The 23,156-nt window shown below is 47.7% G+C and overlaps 2 protein-coding genes across 8 annotated transcripts in view; one reads left to right on the top strand and one right to left on the bottom strand.

Annotated features, from left to right (window-relative positions):
* Positions 1-19,010, top strand: part of LOC128566373 (glutamate dehydrogenase 1, mitochondrial-like) — a 263,695-nt gene extending 244,685 nt beyond the window's left edge. The window contains 1 exon segment of the mRNA XM_053563230.1: positions 18,984-19,010. The gene's annotated coding sequence lies outside the window, so the exon portion shown is untranslated.
* Positions 1-23,156, bottom strand: part of DHRS7B (dehydrogenase/reductase 7B) — a 68,539-nt gene that overhangs the window by 21,159 nt on the left and 24,224 nt on the right. For 5 of the 7 annotated variants that reach the window (XM_053563241.1, XM_053563244.1, XM_053563245.1 and 2 more), the window contains 3 exons: positions 13,562-13,698; positions 10,380-10,558; positions 3,812-3,921 (listed from right to left, as the gene is read on the bottom strand). In XM_053563241.1, the coding sequence (XP_053419216.1) occupies positions 3,812-3,921; positions 10,380-10,558; positions 13,562-13,698 (426 nt within the window). Of the gene's footprint in view, positions 1-3,608; positions 3,712-3,811; positions 3,922-10,379; positions 10,559-13,561; positions 13,699-23,156 lie in introns of those variants that run through there. The other 2 variants (XM_053563246.1, XM_053563242.1) reach the window with 2 other exon arrangements.

Raw genomic sequence — 23,156 nt, 5'->3', positions numbered from 1 at the left:
TGGCTAACAAACATATGAAAAAATGTTCGTCATTCCTATATAGTAGAGAAATGCAAATCAAAACCACCCTGAGATACTATCTAACCCCAATGAGAATGGCCCACATCTCAAAATCTCAAAACTGCAGATGCTGGTGTGGATGTGGAGAGAAGGGAACACTTTTACACTGCTGGTGGGACTGCAAACTAGTACAACCTTTCTGGAAGGAAGTATGGAGAAACCTCAAAGCATTCAACCTAGACCTCCCATTTGATCCTGCAATCCCATTACTGGGCATCTACCCAGAGGAAAAAAATCCTTTTATCATAAAGACACTTGTACTAGACTGTTTATTGCAGCTCAATTTACAATCGCCAAAATGTGGAAACAGCCTAAATGCCCACCAACCCAGGAATGGATTAACAAGCTGTGGTATATGTATACCATGGAATACTATTCAGCTATTAAAAAAAATGGAGACTTCACATCCTTCGTATTAACCTGGATGGACGTGGAAGACATTATTCTTAGTAAAGCATCACAAGAATGGAGAAGCATGAATCCTATGTACTCAATTTTGATATGAGGACAATTAATGACAATTAAGGTCATGGAGGGGGAAGGAAAAGCAGAGCGAGGGAAGGAGACAGAGGGAAGGAGGGAGAGGGGTGGGGCCTTGGTGTGTGCCACACCTTTTGGGGCAAGACATGATTGCAAGAGGGACTTTACCTAACAAATGCAATCAGTGTAACTGGCTTATTGTACCCTCAATGAATCCCCAACAATAAGAAAAAAAAAAAGAAAAAAGAAATAAAAGTCACCCAAATTGGAAAGGAAAAAGTTAACTGTCAATTTGTAAATGATGTGATTCTATATATAGACAATCCCACTGAATTCACAGAAAGCTATTAAGAGTTAATTAACTAGGCCAGTTCACACCTGTAATCCCAGCACTCTGGGAGGCCCAGTTGGGTAGATTCCCTGAGCTCAGGAGATCAAGACCAGCCTGAGCAAGAGTGACACCCCGTCTCCAAAACTAGCTGGGTCTTGTGGTGGGCACCTGTAGTACTGGCTACACAGGAGGCTGAGGCAAGAGAATCACTTGAGCCAGAGTTTGAGGTTGCTATGAGCTATCATGCCACAGCACTCTACCAAGGTTGGCAAAGTGAGACTCTGTCTCAAAATTTAAAAAAAAAAAGTAGGTAAGTACTGAATCAAAACCCGCAAATCTGCTGTTTCCATACATGTACAATGAATAATCTGAAAAGGAAATTAGTAAAAATCCTATTTACAAAAGCAGTTAAAATTAAAATTAAATACTTCTGTGGTTTAAGTGTAGCCTCCAAAACTCATGTGTTGGAAACTTAATTCCCAATACAATAGAATTGAGAAGTAGGAACTTCATGAATGGATTAATGCCATTACTGTGAGAGAGAGGGCTTCCTTATATAATAAAAGGATGAGTTCAGGCCAGGCACGGTGGCTCACGCCTGTAATCCTAGCACTCTGGGAGGCTGAGGTGGGTGGATTGCCCTGAACTCACAGGTTCAAGACCAGCCTGAGCTAGAGCGAGACCCTGTCTCTAAAAAAAAAAATACCCAGGTGTTGTGGCAGGCACCTGTAGTCCCAGCTACTTGGGAGACTGAGGCAAGAGAATTGCTTGAGCCCATGAGTTTGACGTTGCTGTGAGCTAAGATGCCACAGCACTCTACTGAGGGTAACAAAGTAAAACTCTGTCTCAAAAAAAAAAAAAAAAAAAAAAGTTGGGCCCTTACCATGTAAAAATTGATACATAAAAAAAATTGTATCAAATACATCAAGGATCTAAATGTAAGAGTTAAAACCATGAAACTCATAGAAGAAAACACTGGAGAAAATCTTGGCAGCATTGGATTTGGCAACAACCTTGTGGATATGTCAACAAAAGCAAAGGCAAACAAATAAAAAACAGATAAACTGCACTTTGTAAAAATGTAAGGCTTCTGTGTATCAAAGGGTACTGTCAAGAAAGTGAAAAGATCTACTGAATAGTAGAAAATGTTCACTGACCATATATGTGATAAAGGGTTAATATCCAGAATACATCAAGAACTCTTAAACTCAACAACAAAAAACAACTTGATTTAAAAATGGACAAAGGGGTTAGGCACAGTAGCTTACACCTGTAATCCTAGCACTTGGGAGGCCAAGTCGGATGGATTGCCTGAGCACACAAGTTCAAGACCAGTCTGAGCCAGAGCGAGACCTCATCACTAATCAAAATAAAAACTGTGGCGGGTGCCTGTAGTCCCAGCTACTCAGGAGGCCGGGGGAAGAGGATCTCTTGAGCTCAAGAGTTGGAGGCTGCAGTAAGCTGTGATGCCACGGCACTCTACCAAGGGCAAGAAAGTTAGACTCTGTCTCAAAAAAAAAAGGATACAGGACTTGAATGGAAATTTCTCCAAATACATATAAATGGCCAATAATCACAAGAAAAGATGCTCAACATCATTTGTAATTAGAGAAATGCAAACCAGAACCACAATGAGGTATCAGTTCACATCTCCTAAGATGGGTGTAATTTGGAAAAATAAACTCAGAAAATAACAAGTGTTGGGGAGGAAATGGAGAGACTGGAACCCTGCACTGCTGGTGGGAATGTGAAATGGTCCATCTGCTGTGGCAAACACAGAACCACCATATCACCCAGCAGCCCCCCTCCTAAGTGTACATCCAGAAGAACGGAAAGCAGAGGCACAGACACATACTTGTATATCAGTGTCCTGGTAGCGGCATTATTCATAACAGCCAGAGGGTAGAGACAGCCCTGTGTCCACTGACAGATGGGTGAGTAAATAAAATGTAGGTGGTGCCCATAGCTCAGTGGGTTACGGTGCCGGCCACATACACCAAGGCTAGTAGGTTCGAACCCTGGCCCAGGCCAGCTAAAACAACAATGACAACTGCAACAACAACGACAAAAGAAAAAATAGCTGGGGTTGTGGTGGGCGCCTGTAGTCCCAACTACTCGGGAGGCTAAGGCAAAAGAATCACTTAAGCCCAAGAGTTTGAGGTTGCTGTGAGCAGTGACGCCATACACTCTACCCAGGGCAATAGCTTAAGACTCTGTCTCAAAAAAATAAACAAATAAAATGTAGTAAATACATACAATGAAATGAATATTCAGCCTTAAAAAGGAATGAAATTCTGACTCACGCTGCAACATAAATGAACCTTGGAGACATGCTAAACAAAACAAGCCAAACAGAAAATGTCCAGTATTGTATGATTCCTCCACTGTGAGGTACCCAGAGCAGGCAAATGCATAGCGACAGGAAGGAAGAGACGTTTTCAGGGGCTAGGAAGAAGGGGGAAACGAGGTTCTTGTTTAATGAGTACAGAATTTTTGTTAGGGATATTAAAAATTGTAGGGGTATAAAAGTTTAGGTATAGTGGTAATCGTTACACTTGTGAATGTATCTAACATCACTAAATCGTACACTTACAAAGGGTTAAAATGATAATTATTATGTATATTTTATGACAATTAAAATGTTAAAAGTCATCACCAACCCCTACTCCCACCCAACGAGTAGAGTTTAGCCAGGAAAGGGGGCAGCTATCTCCACAGAGGGAACTTCTAAACTCACAGTGCTAGGAAGTGGTGATGTCAGTTCTCCTTCCTTGGGGGTGGAGCCCAGTTTGTTGCAGAGACCCGCTGCCTTCCCAGGGACAGTGTGACGCATGGCCGTCCTGCAACCCGAGGTCAAGAGCAAACCACTATCTTCTCAGGTGCCTGCCTGCAAAGATGGGCTGCACCCCTTTCCCACAGAAACCACACCCCTGGGCTCACCTTGGTGGCAGGAGAAGTAAAGAGTTCTCTGGCAAGCTCTTCCAAGGCCTCCCCATTCCGGCCACAGAGCACTAGCTTAGCACCCGCAGCATAGAAGACTTTTGCACATTCTAAGGGAAGAGAAAAGAACCTTCAGCGTAGAGATCGCAGTTCTGTTCAAATCTGCCCAATGTTTCCTGTTGGTTTCTTCATACACTTGACACAAGTGTTTGCCTCTGCTGTGGACCAGCACGAAGCTAGGGGGTAGTGAGCTCGTCCAGTGGTGCTACGATATCCACGAGAGTTGTGGGGAGAGGTAGACAGATTTAAGTACTATGCTCAGAACTTTCCGTAATGCTCGTATGGCCACCCCGCGAGCACCATTCCCATTTCACACCTAAGGAAGCATGGTTCATCAGGCAGGAAACTATCCCAAATTGGCTGGGACAGGCAGGGCCCACCAAAGCTGTTCTAGTACCACACAGGCATTTCCCAAGTTGTTTAAATGCAATCAGCATGGGTCTACTGGGAGTACTTACGTGAGTCTGTAGAAAAACAGGGCACAGGGTAGGGAGTCCTGAAGTCTGACAGGCCGTTCCCAGAGAGTGAGACAGGGACAGCAGAGGGAGCTAAGCCCCTGACAACCACAGACAGATAAAACCAGAGCAGAAAGTCTAGGGTCTAACAGGCTCCTTGGGCTGAGAGTGGGCGTCAGGCAGCAATAGGCACAACAGGACTTAACTGAGTGAAGGACACTAAGCATCTACAGCAGTGAAGGGCACCTGCACTGTGGGACTCACCCTGCTGTGTGTGGGGGACACTGGGACAGCCCAGGCTCCACTGAGCCCTCTACAGTATTCCAAGTGACAACTGAGGACTTCAGCTAGGACTGCAGCAGGGGGAGAGTATAAAGTGAGCTGGGCAGCTCTATTACTCAATACTCTACTGGTGGCAAGAAAGAGAAACTCAACTCAGTCTGGGGCAAAACAAAAAGAATTATCAGAGGGAGTCTCAGGAAGTTCAATAATGAGGAAGAAGAGATGAATGGCCAAGACTTGGGAGGGACTACGGTGCTGACTGCCAGGCTCTCTGATGCTGCATGCCCTTCTCGGGGTCCTCTCTGTGAGATGGGAGCTGTAGACAGCCCTGGGCTCCTATCTATACAACCCCTTGTCTATCTTGTCCCTCTTAACCTCTGGAGTCATAATCTTTTTTTTTTGAGACAGAGTCTCAGTATGCCGCCCTTGGTAGAGTGCCATGGTATCACAGCTCACAGCAACCTCCAACTCCTGGGCTTAGGCGATTCTCTCGCCTACGGGCACCCTCCACAACGCCTGGCTATTTTTTGACTGCAGTTTAAGTTGTTTAGCAGGCCGAGGCCAGGCTTAAACCTGCCTACCTCGGTGTATGTGGCCAGCGCCCTACTCACTGAGCTACGGTTACCGAGCCTGGCGTCATAATCTTAAGGAAAGCTGTTGGGAAGCAAATCTCAGACTAGACCAGTGCAGGAGCAGGAGCCACGTATGAATCCCCCATGGCTAAGGGGCTGGGGAAGAGGTAACACCACCTACAGCGGGAGGTGAAGCCATCAGGAGGGGCTGACCTGTGCAGGGAGTGGCGTCACTGCCTGCCACCTCCCTGTTTACCCTCCCCTTGCATGACCTCCCTAAATGTTCAGGGCAGCACAGCCCTGGGGTCAAGAGAACGGCCTATAGCTTTGACTTCCTGTGTCCAACCTCGACTTCCCACACTTACTGTTCTGTGGCCTCTGTTGACTTGGAACCTCTTGGTTTCTCACTGTCCTCTTTAAGATACAGATAAGAATAGGCCCAACTCAGGGTGACTGTGGGTCAAGTGAGTTACAGCAGGTGACCTCTTTACAAAAGCATTGCACAAGTATTAACTATTTCTGCATTTCTCAGCTGCCATGTTCTAAAACTGACTGACAGTGAGAACTGAAGTGTGTGGGTTTAAAGAGGCACCACCTATCCTCCCTAAGCTTTAGCCTCCCCCAAATGTTCCTGAAGGTCTTCACAAGACATCTCTGCCCCCAGCTGGCCCCAACTCAACCAGTGAGCTACATGTGGTCCCAGATTGAAGCAGGGCTGTAGATAAAAATAGCATTGCCAGGCAGAGGGATCAGGGCTGTCATCCCCTGAGCTGGAAGAGAAGTCAGAGGGTTCTGGCACTGCCCCTTGGTCTGATAGCCCTTCCCTCAGAGAAGGGTTGAACTTCCCTGAAGCCAGAAGAGTTCAAAACAGGAGAGGAGAAGAAATCCCAGTGTCTTTCAGCACACGGGGTCCTGAGAGGCCAGCTGTCTCAGGAGCAAAGGCCTCTTTACACTCCACAGGGGCTCACTCAGCTCTGCCCACAGTGTTCACTTGGCCCATCAGTACCTCTCTGCACCCCTTGGACAGAGCTTTCTGGAAGGAGGTGCTGAGCAGACTGAATCAGTGCACTTCCCGGGTGCTGCACTATCTTCTCTGAAGGAGATCTGGTCAGTTCATCCTGATAAAGGACAGCAACCCAGAGAAAGCTGTAGCCACTGTTTCTGCTCACCCTGGGGTGGTGTGGCCTGGCGCCGACCCCAGCCCCAGCCGCCTGCCTGGTGGGCCTCCTCAGTGTGGCAGAATAGGCCTCCCAGGAATAGGGACTTCATGCCAGGCCACCAGCCAGCATTTCTGAGGCTGGAACTGCTTATCCAGTTTACTAAAATCATTCCCACTGATTAGGAACCTTGGGCCCTGCAGGCTTCCTCACCTCATTTTGTCCTGTTCTGACCAGGGCATAGAACATTTGGGGAGGTGTCACCAAAGGGTATGTACACAGAACGAAAGGTGGGAGTCATTGGAGTATGAACAGCTTCTAGAAAACGATTGCCTAATTCTGCTTAAACTTTTCTTCCTAGCAAAGCTTAAAAGGGAGGAAATTAAAGTTTGTGCAGGTAGTGACAGAAATGAAAGATTAGAAGGATTTCATTTTCATTTCTTAAAAAAGTTGACACAGGGAGGCAGGAAGGTCAAGAGAAAAAGGAAACCATTCCAAGGTACCATTTCTCTAGGGCTGTAGACTATTCTCCATTGTCGTAGGCACGCCTAGGCTGTACTTGACCATGTGGCTCAGGCTGGCTAAAAGAGGACAGAACATTCCAAAACATTCTATTCCTGTAGCCAGTGGCCCTACTCTTCTACAAGGACAAGCTCATGTAGCTTAAATATACAAAAATAGGAGACAAGGTAGAAGAAATACAGAAAGCCACCTGAAGACTCCTCATAGAAGCCCAACTCTTCAAGGACAGCTGCACAACAGGCAGAGCCACTGGGGAAGGTGGGGCTCGCCCCCTCCCAGGGAGCAGCAGTGGGTGTCTGTCCTTGAGAGGACCAGTGCAGGATCTGTTCCTACCTGATCCCCAAGATGCTAACTGTGGCTTCCAGTCGAAGCAGAGTGACTGGAATCCAGGGAAGGCCTGACATCATACACATGAGTAATTACGACAGGTTTGAGATACACAAAAATCAAGAAGCCTAAAATTTTCATGAATGGAAACAAACAAAGCCCTTCCAGCAACACCAACAAGCTGAGCAAGTTGAAACTTGCACAGGTGAATCAGAAAAAGGACGCTCTTGGCTGCTCTGTGGAACAGAAATAATGACCCCATTGTCTGTCTCAAAACTCTCACGGACGATCTCTACAGGCTTTGGTATTCTCTGTGACATTTTCTATTCCCTTCACAGTCTTGGTTGTCAGTTGCCATGTAGAATGGTGATGAGGGCAGCATCCTTCTCAAACATCCATGTACTGAGGCACCTGCAACTCACAGCTCACCTCTTCAGTCTGCTCTAAAGATATTCTTCAAGGACTAAAAAAATGCTTCTCTCTGAGATGAAGAGGAAAAGCTATTGACTATCCTATATATAGTAGCTGGGTAAGGTCAGAGGATTGACCCATGGCAAAGGGCCTGCGGACAGCTGTCCTTTCAAATGTCTGGATATCCACTGACATTTCACACCACAGTGGTATACAGATGAATCCACGGCTCCTCAAGCCTTCGCAGGCTCCCAGACCAAACGCAAACTACATACTCTACAGACAAGGCCCCTCTGCTCCTTGTTATTCGTGCAACACTCAACTGCTTATAACTCCCTGCACAGCCACGTGGCCCTATCTGCATGCCTTCCCTACTGGCTCAACTTTTCCCTTAGCCATCTCTTCCTCCGGAGGCTTTTTTTTTTTTTTTTTGCAGTTTTTGGCCACGGCTGGGTTTGAACCTGCCACCTCCGCCACCTCCATATGGGGTCAGCGCCCTACTCCTTTGAGCCACAGGTGCTGCTCTCTGCCCCAAGGTGAGGCTTTAATACTGGAGTCAGGGAGACATGGGTTTGAACTTTGGCTTTGAACTTTCTGGCTGGAAGTCCTAGGGCAAGTCATACTTTCTCTGAATCTCAGCTGTGAGAATTCAGTGAGATAACAGTGCCTTTACGCATCAGGCCTGCCTGGAAGCACCATCACTGAAATGGTGACGTGCTCAGTCCTTGCTTTTCTCTTTGGAGCAGGGACTGGGAACTCCTTAAGGGAAAGGACCCTGTCTTTCTGACCTACCCCCTATCCCAGAGCTTTGTACTTACAGATGCCTCTGTCAGTTCTGGCTATGCTACCACCAACCAAAAGATGCAGCCTGGGTAGGCTTACTGTAATCCAGGGAGCTCCTAGCCTTCTTCCATGGATTTGAGCTTGAGTGTGGGTGGCATACAGTGGGGTGTGTGCCTGTGTAGATGCTGAGTCAGGAGATTCACACGACATGCCCAGATTCATCTAGGCTGCTGAAATCAATATTCGTGTATGGAGGGAGAGCAGTGGAGCTCCCAACACATCTGTACTGAGAAAGAGCAGGGAGCTCCCAACACATCTGTACTGAAGGAGAGCAGTGGAGCTCCCAACTCATTTGTACTGAGGGAGAGCAGTGGAGCTCCCAACTCATCTGTACTGAGGGAGAGCAGGGAGCTCCCAACGCATCTGTACTGAGGGAGAGCAGTGGAGCTCCCAACGCATCTGTACTGAGGGAGAGCAGGGAGCTCCCAACTCATCTGTACTGAGGGAGAGCAGTGGCGCTCCCAACACATCTGTAACGAGGGAGAGCAGGGAGCTCCCAACGCATCTGTACTGAGGGAGAGCAGTGGAGCTCCCAACACATCTGTACTGAGGGAGAGCAGGGAGCTCCCAACTCATCTGTACTGAGGGAGAGCAGTGGAGCTCCCAACACATCTGTACTGAGGGAGAGCAGTGGTGCTCCCAACACATCTGTACTGAGGGAGAGCAGTGGCGCTCCCAACACATCTGTACCGAGGGAGAGCAGGGAGCTCCCAACACATCTGTACCGAGGGAGAGCAGGGAGCTCCCAACACATCTGTACTGAGGGAGAGCAGGGAGCTCCCAACACATCTGTACTGAGGGAGAGCAGTGGAGCTCCCAACACATCTGTACTGAGGGAGAGCAGGGAGCTCCCAACTTATCTGTACTGAGGGAGAGCAGTGGAGCTCCCAACTCGTCTGTACTGAGGGAGAGCAGTGGAGCTCCCAACTCGTCTGTACTGAGGGAGAGCAGTGGAGCTCCCAACACATCTGTACTGAGGGAGAGCAGTGGAGCTCCCAACTCATCTGTACTGAGGGAGAGCAGTGGCGCTCCCAACACATCTGTACCGAGGGAGAGCAGTGGAGCTTCCAACACGTCTGTACTGAGGGAGAGCAGGGAGCTCCCAACTCATCTGTATTGCTTCCAGGAAAGAGACAAGGTGGCTAGGCTGCGACTGCCTTTAGGCCTGAGTCCTAGCATATGATCCTTGAGACTCAGAAGCTCAAGGTGTTCACAGAACTGGGTTGGACCTAGACTGAAGAACTTTTCTGTCTCTGATTCTGCCAAGAAAGAACAGATATAGAGAAGGCACGTACCAAGGCTCTGAGCTGGGTGTGCTGGATGAATCCAGGAAAGGGCATATTTCTTTTGGCCCTCACAGAGATGAGAACACTTTTTTTTTGGAGTCTCACTATGTCACGCTTGGTAGACGTCACAGTTCACAGCAACCTCAAACCCTTGTGCTTAAGCAATTCTCCTGCCTAGGCTCCCAAGTAGCTGGAACTACAGGTGCCCACCACAATGCCCAACTATTTTTTGTTGCAGTTGTCATTGTTTAGCTGGCCCGGGCCAGTTTCGAACCTGCCAGCCTTGGTGTATGTGGCTGGCGCCATAACCACTCTGCTACGGGCACCGAGCCAGGTAAGAGCACTTTTAAATTGTCTATATTTGAAAATTCCTACTTCTACAAGCAGCTGCAGCTGAGAGAGGCTGCCCTAAGGCAGGGCACATGGCCTCCTGCTGGCCAGCCTTTCTGCCTGCTCCTGCCTCCCCTCCTGGCACGAATAGTCAGGGTCACGTCTCACTGTGCTTCTCCCGTTTTTTCCTCTTGGACCAAGGACAGTGCCACTCTGCCCACTTCCCTTATTTGCACTTCCTGCTGCCACTTCAGGCACTTGTGCTGGTGGTCCTTGTGCAGCTGAGCTGCCCCTGTCCCTGGCCGATGTCACCTAGGACCCACCTTTCCCCAGTCCCGACGTGGCGCCTGTGATCACCACCACGGCCCCGCGTAGGTAGGCCTTCATGCGCATCCACTGCAGCAGCCGGAGTAGGCCAAAGATGCCCAGGCACCCGAACAGCAGGGGCAGAATGGCCGCAGAGGTGATGAAGTCCATGACCCTCAGCTTCAGCAGACTCCTCCTGGAAAACCAAATACTCTAGTGATGAAGGAGAACTCTGGGAACTTGTCAAGGCTCTTCCCCCAGTCTGATACGAATCCCAGAGCTCTCTTCTGCAGACTTCAGCTCTGAGCCTCAGCAGGTAACTTTCCAGGCCCTGCACTCTATGCTGACTGCCCCAACCCGTGAACCTGTTTGCTCTCTGTCTGTACTGATGTGAGCAGACAACAAAGCCATAGCCTCATGATGCCCCTCCGAGAACAAGCTGAGGCTGTTCAGTGGCTACCCAGTGAGTGTCACTGGAAGAGGTGGCATATCAGTATTCACCTGATTCTGCTTCAAAATCTGTTGTTGTGTTACCCCAAGTAATGCCCCATTATCATTTTCAGTCCCTGAATATTTGTGAAATCAGAAAGTATTTTTAAAAAAGAAATCATACCAATTCTTGTACTCTTCAGAGCAGACACTTGGGAGATGGATGTTTCTGGATGGGGCAGCCCTAGATGGTATTTGTGAGGGCCCCAAATGGAATTCTGACCACAGGCCACACAGACACACAGAAGGCAGATAGTGAAGGGCAGAGTTGCTTTGTGTCAGGTGCCAGCACAGACTCTGGCTGGTAGATGTGGCCGCATGCACATGCACACACACGTTCTCACTGAGCATTCTCTAGTGAGCCACGGTTGGCCAGAGGAAACCAGGAGGCCACACAAGTGTTTGTGCAAAAGTGTGTAGTCAATTCTTAGGAAACGTATTCATTTTTTCTACAACTGCCCTTACACCCCCACCTGAACCTCCCCTATTCCTTAGTACTTACCCATGTCCCTGTGCCCAGTGAAGAACTAACAGGGAGACTCAAGAGTTAAAGGTCAGGGATGAGCTGGAGAGGAGCAATGCCATGTGTTGTCACTTTGTAATGAACATCCTGTGAGGCCACTGGAGGAGCAGGCCAGAGTCTACTGGACAAATGGCCCCTCACAGTCCACCCCAGGACTGTGCTTTCATAAGCACAGCAATCCTTTTCTCAAATGAAGAGGCTGGAAACCAAGAACAGTATTCTAGCAAACCAGCCTAAAGGGGAGTAACCACGTAAAACTCTCACCCGCCTCTAAATGTCCCATCTCCTCAAACCCACATAATTAAAAAAACATTTCTGCTTCCTTTCCCAATATGATACAAACTCTATAGATGCCAAAGTGAAGCCACTGACGACTAAGTTGTCCACCCACGCGCTAAGTTGCCAGATCCTGAAGTTCACCTTCAGGTGGCTGTCCTGATCTGTATTAAACTGCCCCACTGCAAAGGGGTTCTGCTCCAACTTGAACTTTCAACTCCACTGTTTGGTATTTACTTCTAAGTTTGACCTGTCTTCCTAAATATACCTAAATCCTTCATCACCATAAAAATAACAACATTCTTGGACTACAGAAATGATTGTTTCTCCTCAACCACTATCTACCTAATTCACTTATGAAAAATTCTCAGCTACTATCTGCAGGGTACAGCTTGCTTTCACCTGCACTGTGCCGAGCCTATGCTGGATTAACTGGGAGTGAAAATGGTATCTGAATTTCCAAGCTCTTCACTGGGGCACTGCCGGCACCCTCCCCTGCCCTAACAGGAAGCTTAGGCCAAGTATTCTAGCCTATAGGCCAGGCTAAAATTGTCCCAAGGAGATGCCAAGACCCAAAGATACTATGTCTGACACCCGGGAGAGCTCACTAAAGGTTCAGAGCAGGCCCTAATGCCTCTATTGTTCCAGGGTTCTGCAGGTGCTTCCTAGAGTCCTTCCCAGAGCTCAGGTCCTAAAATTGGGAGGATTTCCCAAGGACAGGAGGGGTAAACAGGCAGGATAGGGGCAGGAATGGTTGCCAGTTTTGTGGAATAGCTTTACCAGAAAATTATAACAATTGACAGAGGCATGGGTAGGCCCTGAGCTAAATATAGCTTAGAATTTTCATATAATAAAAACCAAGGGTAGGGTGGATAAGATTACAACCTAGCTGGATGGCTGTTTAGGAAAAGCTTTTTTTCTCTTTGCAATCCCAGATCCTTGCCCCAGTCAGGTTATCTGGACAGGACCACCCTGCCTTATCCAGATGGCTCAGGGCCCAGCCTCTGCCCAGGATGACCCAGCCTAGGAAGAGCTGTGAGGTGGGCCAGGGCCCAACACTCCACCAGCTGTGCAGAGTGGGTAGAAACTGCTCTGCAGTCCTCCCATAGGTCCTGGAGACAGAGACTGCGAAGTCTGCCCCACTGCAAACCTGCAGTGTGGTCAAGCAGCAAGGAGGCAGCTTGTCACCTTCCAAAATGGATCTGAGAAACCACTAACTAGGCACGATGACAGTGCAAGGGTCATGAGGACAAACCCCTAGAGCCAGCCTGGCTGGGCTCCATCCTGGTTAGCTGCTTCCCAGCCTGGCAAAGGGACCTACCATCATGGGCCTTGGTGTCTTCATCTCTAAGATCAGGGTATGAGGGAACCTGTCTGTGTGCACAGCCCCTGTCTCAGGGTAAATGCTCAGGGAACACAGCTGCCATCGGCACCACCATGACCCATAACTAACACAAAACTCCTGGCCTAGGAATTCACTCCACGAGTTCAGACTTCCAAGGGTGTCTGAACCCTTGGTTTATGAATAGTGGTTCTTTCCAGATAAAAGAAACTCATTCAACATAGAGTTTGATGTGGTTTAATTTTCATAGCTTCATAAACCCTTTAGTTTAATTAAATTAACAAACAGAAAAATAAAAACCTGTCACAGGAAGTCAGGATCCCACATCCCAAGTTTTAGGTCATACAATGTGATCAAGGCCAACAACACAAGGAAAGGGCAGACAGGTACTAAAACATCCCTTAGCCTTTTTTTCATCCCCAGGGAGAAGCAAGATGAAAATAAACCAGCTCAGTAAGGCTCCCCAATGGAAAATGATTAAAGCTCCCAACAAACTGCATTTTCATGCAACCTAATTAAAACTCAAACCAGCAATCCATGACAGGAAGAGAAGACAGAAAACTACACACCGTCTTGTACAGTTCTGGGATTCCTTGAGTACCTGACACAGCACAGGCCAGCCTTGGTCTCCTGGCCCTGGGGACCACTTTGCCTGAGGTAAACATGGCACCAGGTTAATGGAATCCATCCTTGGCCCCGGCGCTTTCTGTGGGGAGAGCGCACATGTGCATTCAGTCTGGCAAGTTGTCATAGAATCAGAATGCAAAGTAAATTAAAATCAGTGCAAATCAGCACCACTCTCCCCAGCTAACACAGGACAGTGATGGTGAGAAAACTCCCTAGAACAAGACATTTACTTGAGAATCAGATTCAATTTCAACATAACTTTCCCCACCAAAGTTGTTCATACTGACAATCCTGACCCTTTCCAGGGGGTTTTCAAATTCTTAGAGATCTTCTCAGTTTCCTTCTACTCTGCAGAGCATGTGGCCACACCAGGGACTCTCAGAGACAGCTATGCCAGTTCTTTCCTGGCTTCCCCTCAACAGTCAGGGTGACCATGAGAATTAGCCTTGGACACTCCACTGCTTTGCTATGGTGTCTGTGGGCCTTATCTCCAAAGTGTTCAAGAAAGAACCTGTGTCCTCGCTGGCCACATTTCTGAATTAGGAGATAAATCTATATACAATAAGGTCAAAGGGAGGCCTGTTTTCTTTGAAATTGGCATATAAAGACTTAAATATGCTTATAATTTAAGCATTTTACACCAAAATGCTTATTAACTGCTGGTTTCAGATATATGGTCAGATCAGACTGAGAAAGCAAAACTAATGGCATGAAAAGGGAATGAGAAATGGCCAGGCGTGGTGACTCATGTCTGTGGTCCTAGCACTCTGGGAGGCCAAGGCAAGGTGGGTGGATTGCCTGAGCTCATGAGTTCAACACCAGCCTAAGCCAAAGTGAGACCTCGTCTCTAAAAATAGCCAGGCATTGTGGCAGGCGCCTGTAGTCCCAGCTACTAGAGAAGCTGAGGCAAGACAATCACTTGAGCCCAGGAGTCTGAGGTTGCTGCGAACCATGATGTCGCGGCACTCTACCAGGGGTGACAAGGTGAGACTCTGTGTCAAAAAAAAAAGGGGGGGAGGGAGGGAATGAGTAAAAAGTCTTGCTCTTAATTTCCAGCATTTGGAGATCAACTTGGAAAACAAAGAAACAGTGTGCGCTCAGCACCAATGTGAGCCCCAGCAGAAAGGACAAGTACATGAACAGCAAGGTTAGGAAAGGAAGAAGGTGACAGCCCTCAAACAGCAGCTCTGGGGCACCCATGATCTGGATGCACAGCACACACCACGTGGGCACATGACACCAGGCCCACATCCCTAGGTGACAGGGAGAGACCTGAAGCAGGACACCTGGGATGAGCTGCACACACTGGGGTGATGAAGTTAGAGAGCTCAAGTGTTCACATACTAAAGCTGTCTGCTAGCATTTTCATATTTCACAAGACAAATAAGCTCCAAACCTAAGTTAAAGGAGTGAAAATGTAGGAAAGTGCCCTCACAGGTTTCGGACCTGGACAGCCACAGTTTACAGGTTCTCATCGTGATTCTGGAACACTCCTCCTCCTTTATTTTCCATGAAGCCCCTGAGTTCTCAACCTTCCTCATGCCGTTTATGTGGCTCAGCCCTTTTTAAAGGCCTCCAGAAGCTCAAATTAGAAATGAGACCAAGAAATCAGCTCTGAGCAGAAATGTCACCCTTTAAACCACCTATGCTATTCCTTGTACTTTGACCAAAACTTTCTATTGCATTTCACAGTTGGAATCTGTTAAGATCCCTTTCTTCTCTTAAGCAATTAAAAAAAAAAGGAATTGCCAATAAAAGCAGGTTGTTGGCATCTACTCAGAAACCACATGCATAGAAATTAAACTATTAACCAACCATGTCCGAGAATCAAAGAAGGGAATCACGAAACCTTCCAAAGTTAAAAAAAAAGAATGATTTCAGGTCTACAAGAAGGATTATTGATGAAATCGTCTGCCACGTGCCACACAGACTTGGGCTAAAGGGCAGGGGGGGTTCCAGCTGGAAGGCAGGATGCTGCAGTCACGCAGTGGGAGCGTCTCAGTGTCACCAAGGCAGTTAAAGGTTCCATTCCCACAAACGTACCCTACTCTTTCATTTCATAACTGATGGCCAGCTCTATTCAGCTGCTCTATTTAAGGTGACATAAGCTATGGGGCATGCTTATGACCCATACCTAAAAATACATCTGAAAATTTATGTCTCTTTTCAGAAAGTCAAAGCAGAGTACACTGTTCTTTTTTGGTCATGAGCATCTGAGAAGCCACAACTAAGGTCATCTTCAACTAAAAAGAAAGAACAATATCCTACCTTGGACGGTAGCAAATTTGCCAGTGACAGGTCCTGGCGCCAGTGTCTTCTCTGGTCTTTCGACCTGGGGCAACGTGACTTAGACCAGAGACCAGAGGATCTCTTCAGTCGCAGGCCCTCCCTGGAATGCCGGCACAAGCCCCACAAGAGGCTTGTGGGATGTATTTTGGAATGCCAGCCTCAGGGCCTGGTTAAAGGAGTATAGGCTGGCATTAACATGAGCAAAACCTGAGGGAAGGCTGGAGAATATCTCACAAGGTTCCTGAATGTTCAATCCTGGGAAAAGCAACCACTGTGAAGTGAGCTGTGCTCTTCATTAAGACGCTGACACACACTTCCCAGGAACCTTGGCCAGGGAGGGCAGGAGCAGAAGTGCCAAAGCCCAGCCCAGTCCCCACGGTGTGGCTGCACGGGGTCATGGGGACAGAGTATGGGAGGCAGGGCACACTGCAGAGGCTGGCCCTTCATTAAGCTCCACTGTTTCTGTTATCAGTTTGTACATGTGGCACTCACTATAGCTAACTGCTCACTCACTTTGACACACACACAAAATTTGGTTTCTGATATGATTTTTAAAGTGAATTTAGTATTATTGGAAAATGTTGGAATGATCTCACCCTCTTTTCCTAAAAAACATACAAGAGGCCTGTAGGATAATATTTAGAAATAAACATATCCTATGAAGTTTTATGCCCCGTGAAGCCTGAGATCAAAGGGCATGCCGCCCTTCCTCAGAGATACAGGCCAGAGGGTTGACGTATGTTAAAAACATATTGTCAGAGGGCGGCGCCTGTGGCTCAGTGAGTAGGGCGCCGGCCCCCTATGCCAAGGGTGGCGGGTTTGGACCCAGCCCTGGCCAAACTGCAACAGAAAAATAGCCGGGTGTTGTGGCGGGCACCTGTAGTCCCAGCTGCTCGGGAGGCTGAGGCAAGAGAATCGCGTAAGCCCAAGAGTTAGAGGTTGCTGTGAGCCGTGTGACGCCACGGCACTCTACCGAGGGCGGTACCGTGAGACTCTGTCTCTACAAAAAAAAAACAAAAAACAAAAAACATATTGTCAGAGCTCTATAGGTGCTCTCCCTGAGGAAAGACACAGTCGTTACTTCATACTGAGTAAACTGAGTGAATACCTGAAGGTACTCTTTCTTCCATTAACTCTGTTCCCCTGTGGCTACTTTCTTCTTTGTGATCTTTATTTAGCTACCTGCCCAGAGATTAGTCAGTGTCTAGAAGATGTTTACTGCGGAAGTGATTGTGTTGATATGGTAACAGGATATTTCCTTACAAGTTAATTTCAGATAGGTAAAATGAGGTAATGGTGAAACTAACAGATGATAGATTAAGTGTGTATATGACTAGAAAGGTATAAAATCAAAACTCTGAATAAAGAACTTGGCTACACACCATCCCATACTGTGTAGTCTGTTTCTTGACTTAATAATTGCAGGAGCTGGTTTATACCCACCGCAAAGCTGCTGTTCTTTCGCATCTCTGGTCATGCAACAGAGGCCCGACCCCCATGCCCACCCTCTGATGGAAACCAGACAAGGCGCTCACTACCGTGGTGAAGCAGAAACAGCACGGCATCAGTCCCAGGGAGCCAGGTGTAATGCCACCCCACCATGAACTTGCTAGTGACACGTCAGAAGGGGATGATTGCCCCAATGAGAAAACGCACAGGAGGCACTTTGTAAATGTGAACATCCTGAACAAATGTGTTGCTGAATCACAAACTGACTGAAAAAAGGCAATTCCTAGACAAGATTTCAGAAACCTTCTGCGGCGAGGTGGAGGGCCTGCCGCCTGGAGGACACTTGTGCTCCTCCACGTCCTTCAGGGCAGCCTTTTGACTAAATTCAAATTTTACAAAACAAATCCTTTTATTTTTATTAATACATTTTTGTTCATACTTTACATATTTTTATTTTTTTAAAGCAATGCACATATCTTAATTTTATTTATTTATTTATTTATTTATTTGCAGTGTTTTTTGGCCAGGGCTGGGTTTGAACCTACCACCTACGGCATATGGGCAGGCACCCTACTCCTTTGAGCCACAGGCACTGCCCCTATTTTTTTTTGTTTTTAAAGTGAATGTAGCTAAAATATCAAAGAATAAAATAAGTTTGAATGAAATAATCCTCCCAGGTTGAGTTGCACAATTAGAACGTTAGGAAGGCGTAAAGGCTAAACTGACAGCTGTTTCCGGCATGACTATGGGGACTGAGCACAAGTCTGTTATCAGCTTTTGACAACAGAGTATTATGTTTGAAGTGGGGTTTGTGAATAATGACAGTATTTTTTAATTCTGTCTGCTTAACAGCTCATCATGACAAAGACGACCAAGAGAAGGAAAAGGAAGAAAATAAATTTTTAATGAGCACTGGGAATTGCAATTATTATCTTGTTTCTCCTAAAGATAAGATGATTTGTTTGCTTTGTGAGACTGCAACAGCAACATTAAAGAAATTCAATGCTCATCAGCATTGTAACACTTGCAAGGACCACAAATATTTTATATTAGAGGGAGAGGAATGAAAGATTATATTGCAGAAATTAAAAGATGAAAAGCAAAAGCAAAGACAGTTTGTTTGTTTTTTTTTGAGACAGAGTCTCACTTTGTCACCTTCGGTAGAGTGCCATGGTGTCACAGCCCACAGCAACCTCAGACTCCTGGGCTCAGGGGACCTTCCCAGCCTCCTGAGCATCTGGCACTACAGGTGTCTGCCACAATGTCAGACTACTTTTTCAACTTCTATTTTTTGAGACAGAGTCTTACTTTGCTGCCCTCGGTAGGGTGCCATGGCTTCCTAGCTCATAGCAACTTCAAACTATTGGGCTCAAATGATCCTCTTGCCTCAGCCTCCTGAATAACTAGGACTACAGGCGCCCACCACAATGCCTATTTTTAGAGACAAGGTCTCACTCTGGCTCAGGCTGGTCTCAAACCTGTGAGCTTAGGCAATCCACCTGCCTCCTAAGTGCTGGGATTACAGGCGTGAGCCACTGCAGCCAGCTGCAAAGACAATTTTTTCAAGCAGCAATAAGACCAGGAAATAATACCACTGAACCTACTTATAAAGTAGCTTATACAAAGTAGCCTCGGGCGGCACCTGTGGCTCAGTCGGTAGGGCGCCGGCCCCATATACCGAGGGTGGCGGGTTCAAGCCCGGCCCTGGCCAAACTGCAACTAAAAAATAGCCGGGCGTTGTGGCGGGCGCCTGTGGTCCCAGCTACTTGGGAGGCTGAGGCAGGAGAATCGCCTAAGCCCAGGAGTTGGAGGTTGCTGTGAGCTGTGTGAGGCCACGGCACTCTACCAAGGGCCATAAAGTGAGACTCTGTCTCTACAAAAAAAATAAAATAAAGTAGCCTCCCTTTTCGGGGAAAAGGGAAGCCATTCAGTGATGTGAAAATGGTGAAAGATGGGGCGGCGCCTGTGGCTCAGCAGGTAGGGCGCCGGCCCCATATGCCGAAGGTGGCGGGTTCAAACCCAGCCCCAGCCAAGCTGCAACAAAAAAAATAGCCGGGCGTTGTGGCGGGCGCCTGTGGTCCCAGCTACTTGGGAGGCTGAGTCAAGAGAATCACCTAAGCCCAAGGATTTGGAGGTTGCTGTGAGCTGTGTGACGCCACAGCACTCTACCGAGGGCGATAAGGTGAGAATCTGTCTCTACAAAAAAAAAAAAAAGAAAGAAAATGGTGAAAGACTGCATTGTCCATTGTCAAATGACGTTTCAAAGTACAAACAAGTGCTTCTTTCAGGAGAATCATAACTGATTTGCAACATGAATTAGCCTTCAATTTAACAGAGCAAGTTCATGTAACACTTCAAAAGGAAAACATGGAGGTGCCTGTGGCTCAGTGAGGAGGGTGCCACCCCCATATACCGAGGGTAGAGGGTTTGAACCTGGCCCCGGCCAAACTGCAACAAAAAATAGTCAGGTGTTGTGGTGGGCGCCTGTAGTACCAGCTACTCGGAAAGCCAAGGTAAGATAATTGCCTAAGCCCAGGAGTTGAAGGTTGCTGTGAGCTGTGATGCCACGGCACTCTACCAAGGGCAATAAAGTGAGACTCTGTCTCTAAAAAATAAAAAAGGAAAACGTATACAGGCCTGACAATTAAGTTCCTCAACTTGCCATCACATGCTTATGGTGGCAGCACTGTACAAACCACTTGGTAATTTTTATAACCCTTGCTATATCAGCTGTGTTTGTGTTGATGTGTCATGGTGTCTTGCTGAGTGCCATTCATTATTGTGTTGTGTGTTTTGTGTGCTGTCACAAGAATGTCAGAGCTTGAATTAGAGGAATGATTTTTAACCAGTGTGTGCTGTGAGAGGATCTTAAGTGTGCTGTCAAAATTTTTAAAGATTAAATTATTTTCAAAAGAAGTCAAAGCACCTTAAGTACATATCAAAATTAAAACTTTTAAAAATTATTTATAAAGACTCAGTGCAGTGACTCACACCTATAATCCCAGCACTTGGGAGGCCAAGGCAGGTAGATTGCCCGAGCTCACACGCTTGAGCCAGAGTGAGACCTCGTCTCTAAAAATAGCCAGGTGTTGTGGTGGGTGCCTGTACTCCCAGCTACTTGGGAAGTTGAGACAAGAGAATCCCTTGAACCCAAGAGCTATGACACCAGGTACTCTACCAAGGGTGACATAATGAGACTCTGTCTCAAAACAAACAAAAAAATTCCCACTTGCTTTCCTTGCTGATTTGCAACATTATTAGTATAAGCAATCTTGTTTAGGTACTATATAAATAAAGCTGTTCAGGGGAGAGACAAGATGGCGGACTGAAGCCAGCTTTCCACAGAGGCTCCCGTCCAGAAGGAGAGTTAAGGGACAAAAATTTAGTAAGTATCCTGGTGGATTTGAGCTGCACCAAGAGAGAAGGTTGAAGAACGCACACTAACACCACTGAGGCAAGCTGTGATCACAAGGACGCAAACAAAAGGTACAAAATCCATCACCAAGCGGACAGGAGTCCCCCTCCCCCATGAGACCAGCTCAAGAACCCCACAATTAAACAAACGGGCAGAAATTAAAGGCCCTCCCACTACACTCCACAGGAGAGACCTTCTAAAAACTGGACCTACCTCCCCTACTAGGGTGCCATGGCGTTCTCCTGCCAGGCAAAAACTGTATAAAACTTTAAATATCCTTTGCCGGCAACCCTGAACCCTCAACACTCCCTTTCCACTCACACTGAGGTCTGGAGGCCTGTCCCCCAGGAGTTTGGATTCTTGGGTGATTTCTCAAGGGGAGTGGACAGTCCCCGAGCTGCAACTGGTCAGCACTGACTCTGAGGCACGCGAGTGAGGAGAGGGCACCCGGCTAAGGGGCCGGCACTTCCCTGCAGTGCGGTGCAGCAGCCCTCCCCGGGCAACAATACAGCCAGGCATAAAACTGAATAAAACTCTAGCTTCCCTGCTGAGCTAGCTTCCACGCTGAGCTCCCAGCACTCCCTCCCACTCTCACTTGGGGTCTGGGGGCCTGTCCCCCAGGAGTTCGGATCCTTGGGTGACTTCTCGAGGGGAGTGCACAGTGCCCAAGCTGCGACTGGTCAGCGCTGACTCTGAGACACGCGAGTGAGGACAGGGCACTCTGCTGAGGGGGAGTCAAGCCTTGGCGGCACTTCCCTGCAGTGAGGTGCAGCAGCCCTCCCCGGGCAACAATACGGCCAGGCATAAAACTGAATAAAACTCTAGCTTCCCTGCTGAGCTCCCAGCACTCCCCCCTCACTCTCACGCGGGGTCTGGGGGGCTGTCCCCCAAGAGTTCGGATCCTTGGGAGATCTCTCGAGGGGTGTGGACAGAGCATAAACTGCGGCCAGTCAGTGCTGACTCTGGGGCGCGAGACAGAGGAGAAAAGGGTCGGCTGGGTGCCCACACCAGAGCGGCAGTTCCTGGAGGCAAATCAACAGCCGTTTTTTCTTTAACAGCAAAACGGTTCACTTCTGGATATTCCGAAGCCACACCCCCTGTCTCCCTGGGAAACCAGAGTAGGCCACCAGTGAGCAAAGGATTTGCCTGACACTGCTCACAAACCCGGGAAGCTTCCAGGGCAGGGCCAACTCAGAGAGGTAATCGGACACAAACCTCCAGTAGCAAAGTCGTTTGAACTCAGAACAGCCCATCTTCTGCAGGCGATTTTAGCAGAAACAGAGACAGAATCCCGCAAAGTTGTCTGTTCTGTTCTGTTAGCAACATCAATCAGGGACAGGGCTAAGCCTGAGTGAACATCTCCTCCCCACCACCTGCATCAAGCACTCAAAGATGTCAGGCCCCATCTCCTCCTGCTAGATAGCAGGAGACTGCAGGGGCCTGGCAGACTTCCTTGCAATTCAGGCAGGTGCAAACCCCTGGAGTGTCTGTTCACTACAGGCAACTGGGTTAGCCATCTGCAGAGATACCAGTGACTGGGTCCGACAGAGGGGCAAAGTGGGGAAGGAGACATCAACCTTCCCAGACTGATCTATTTGCTAGGTGGCTCCTCCTGACCCCACGCAGCACTGGAGTAAGCCATATCAGAGTAGTCACCAGACCCCTTTGATCCAGTTCCCAGAGACCTCTTGAACTCTCCCACCCGAGACAGGTGCCAATTGAGACAATCGATTTGGACCTTTTGAAATGAACTAACAGACTGAGGACTTTTCAGGCGGTGCCCTGGGTATGCGGTTGTAGGAAGGTTTGATTTTCCTTTCCCAATTGGTGCCAGAGGTGGGCGGGCGGGGTGACTTAATTGCTGGTTTTTCCACACAGCTGAGACTTCAAGCCAGAGTAAATGTTACAATAGGATCGAACAGAAACCAGCTGAAAACAAGACAGAACCACTTCACCCCACCACACAAGACAGGGCTCCAGTTTCTCAGGCCACAACACTGTACTACAGGCCCTCGATAAAGCCCCAGGGGAAAAATCAAAGGGAGTAAAATAACCATGGGGCGGAATCAGCAGAAAAACTCTGGTAACATGAGTAACCAGAATAGATCAACCCCCCCAAGAAAAGATACGGCAGATGTAATTGAAGATCCCATTCATAAACAACTGGCTGAGATGTCAGAAATCGAATTCAGAATTTGGATTGCAGAAAAGATTAATAAAATGGAATTAGGAATTCGAGGAGAAATTCAAAAGTTGTCTCAAGAATTTAACGAATTTAAAGACAAAACAACCAAAGACTTAGACACACTGAAGCAAGAATTTACAGCCCTCAAAGATATGAAAAATACAGTAGAATCCCTCAGCAACAGAATGGAGCAAGCAGA

This window comes from Nycticebus coucang, chromosome 15, assembly GCF_027406575.1.
Source record: "Nycticebus coucang isolate mNycCou1 chromosome 15, mNycCou1.pri, whole genome shotgun sequence".
In the NCBI taxonomy this organism is placed as follows: Eukaryota; Metazoa; Chordata; class Mammalia; order Primates; family Lorisidae; genus Nycticebus; species Nycticebus coucang.
Note: the sequence above shows the minus strand (reverse complement) of the source record. Positions and strands in the feature narration are given on the sequence as shown.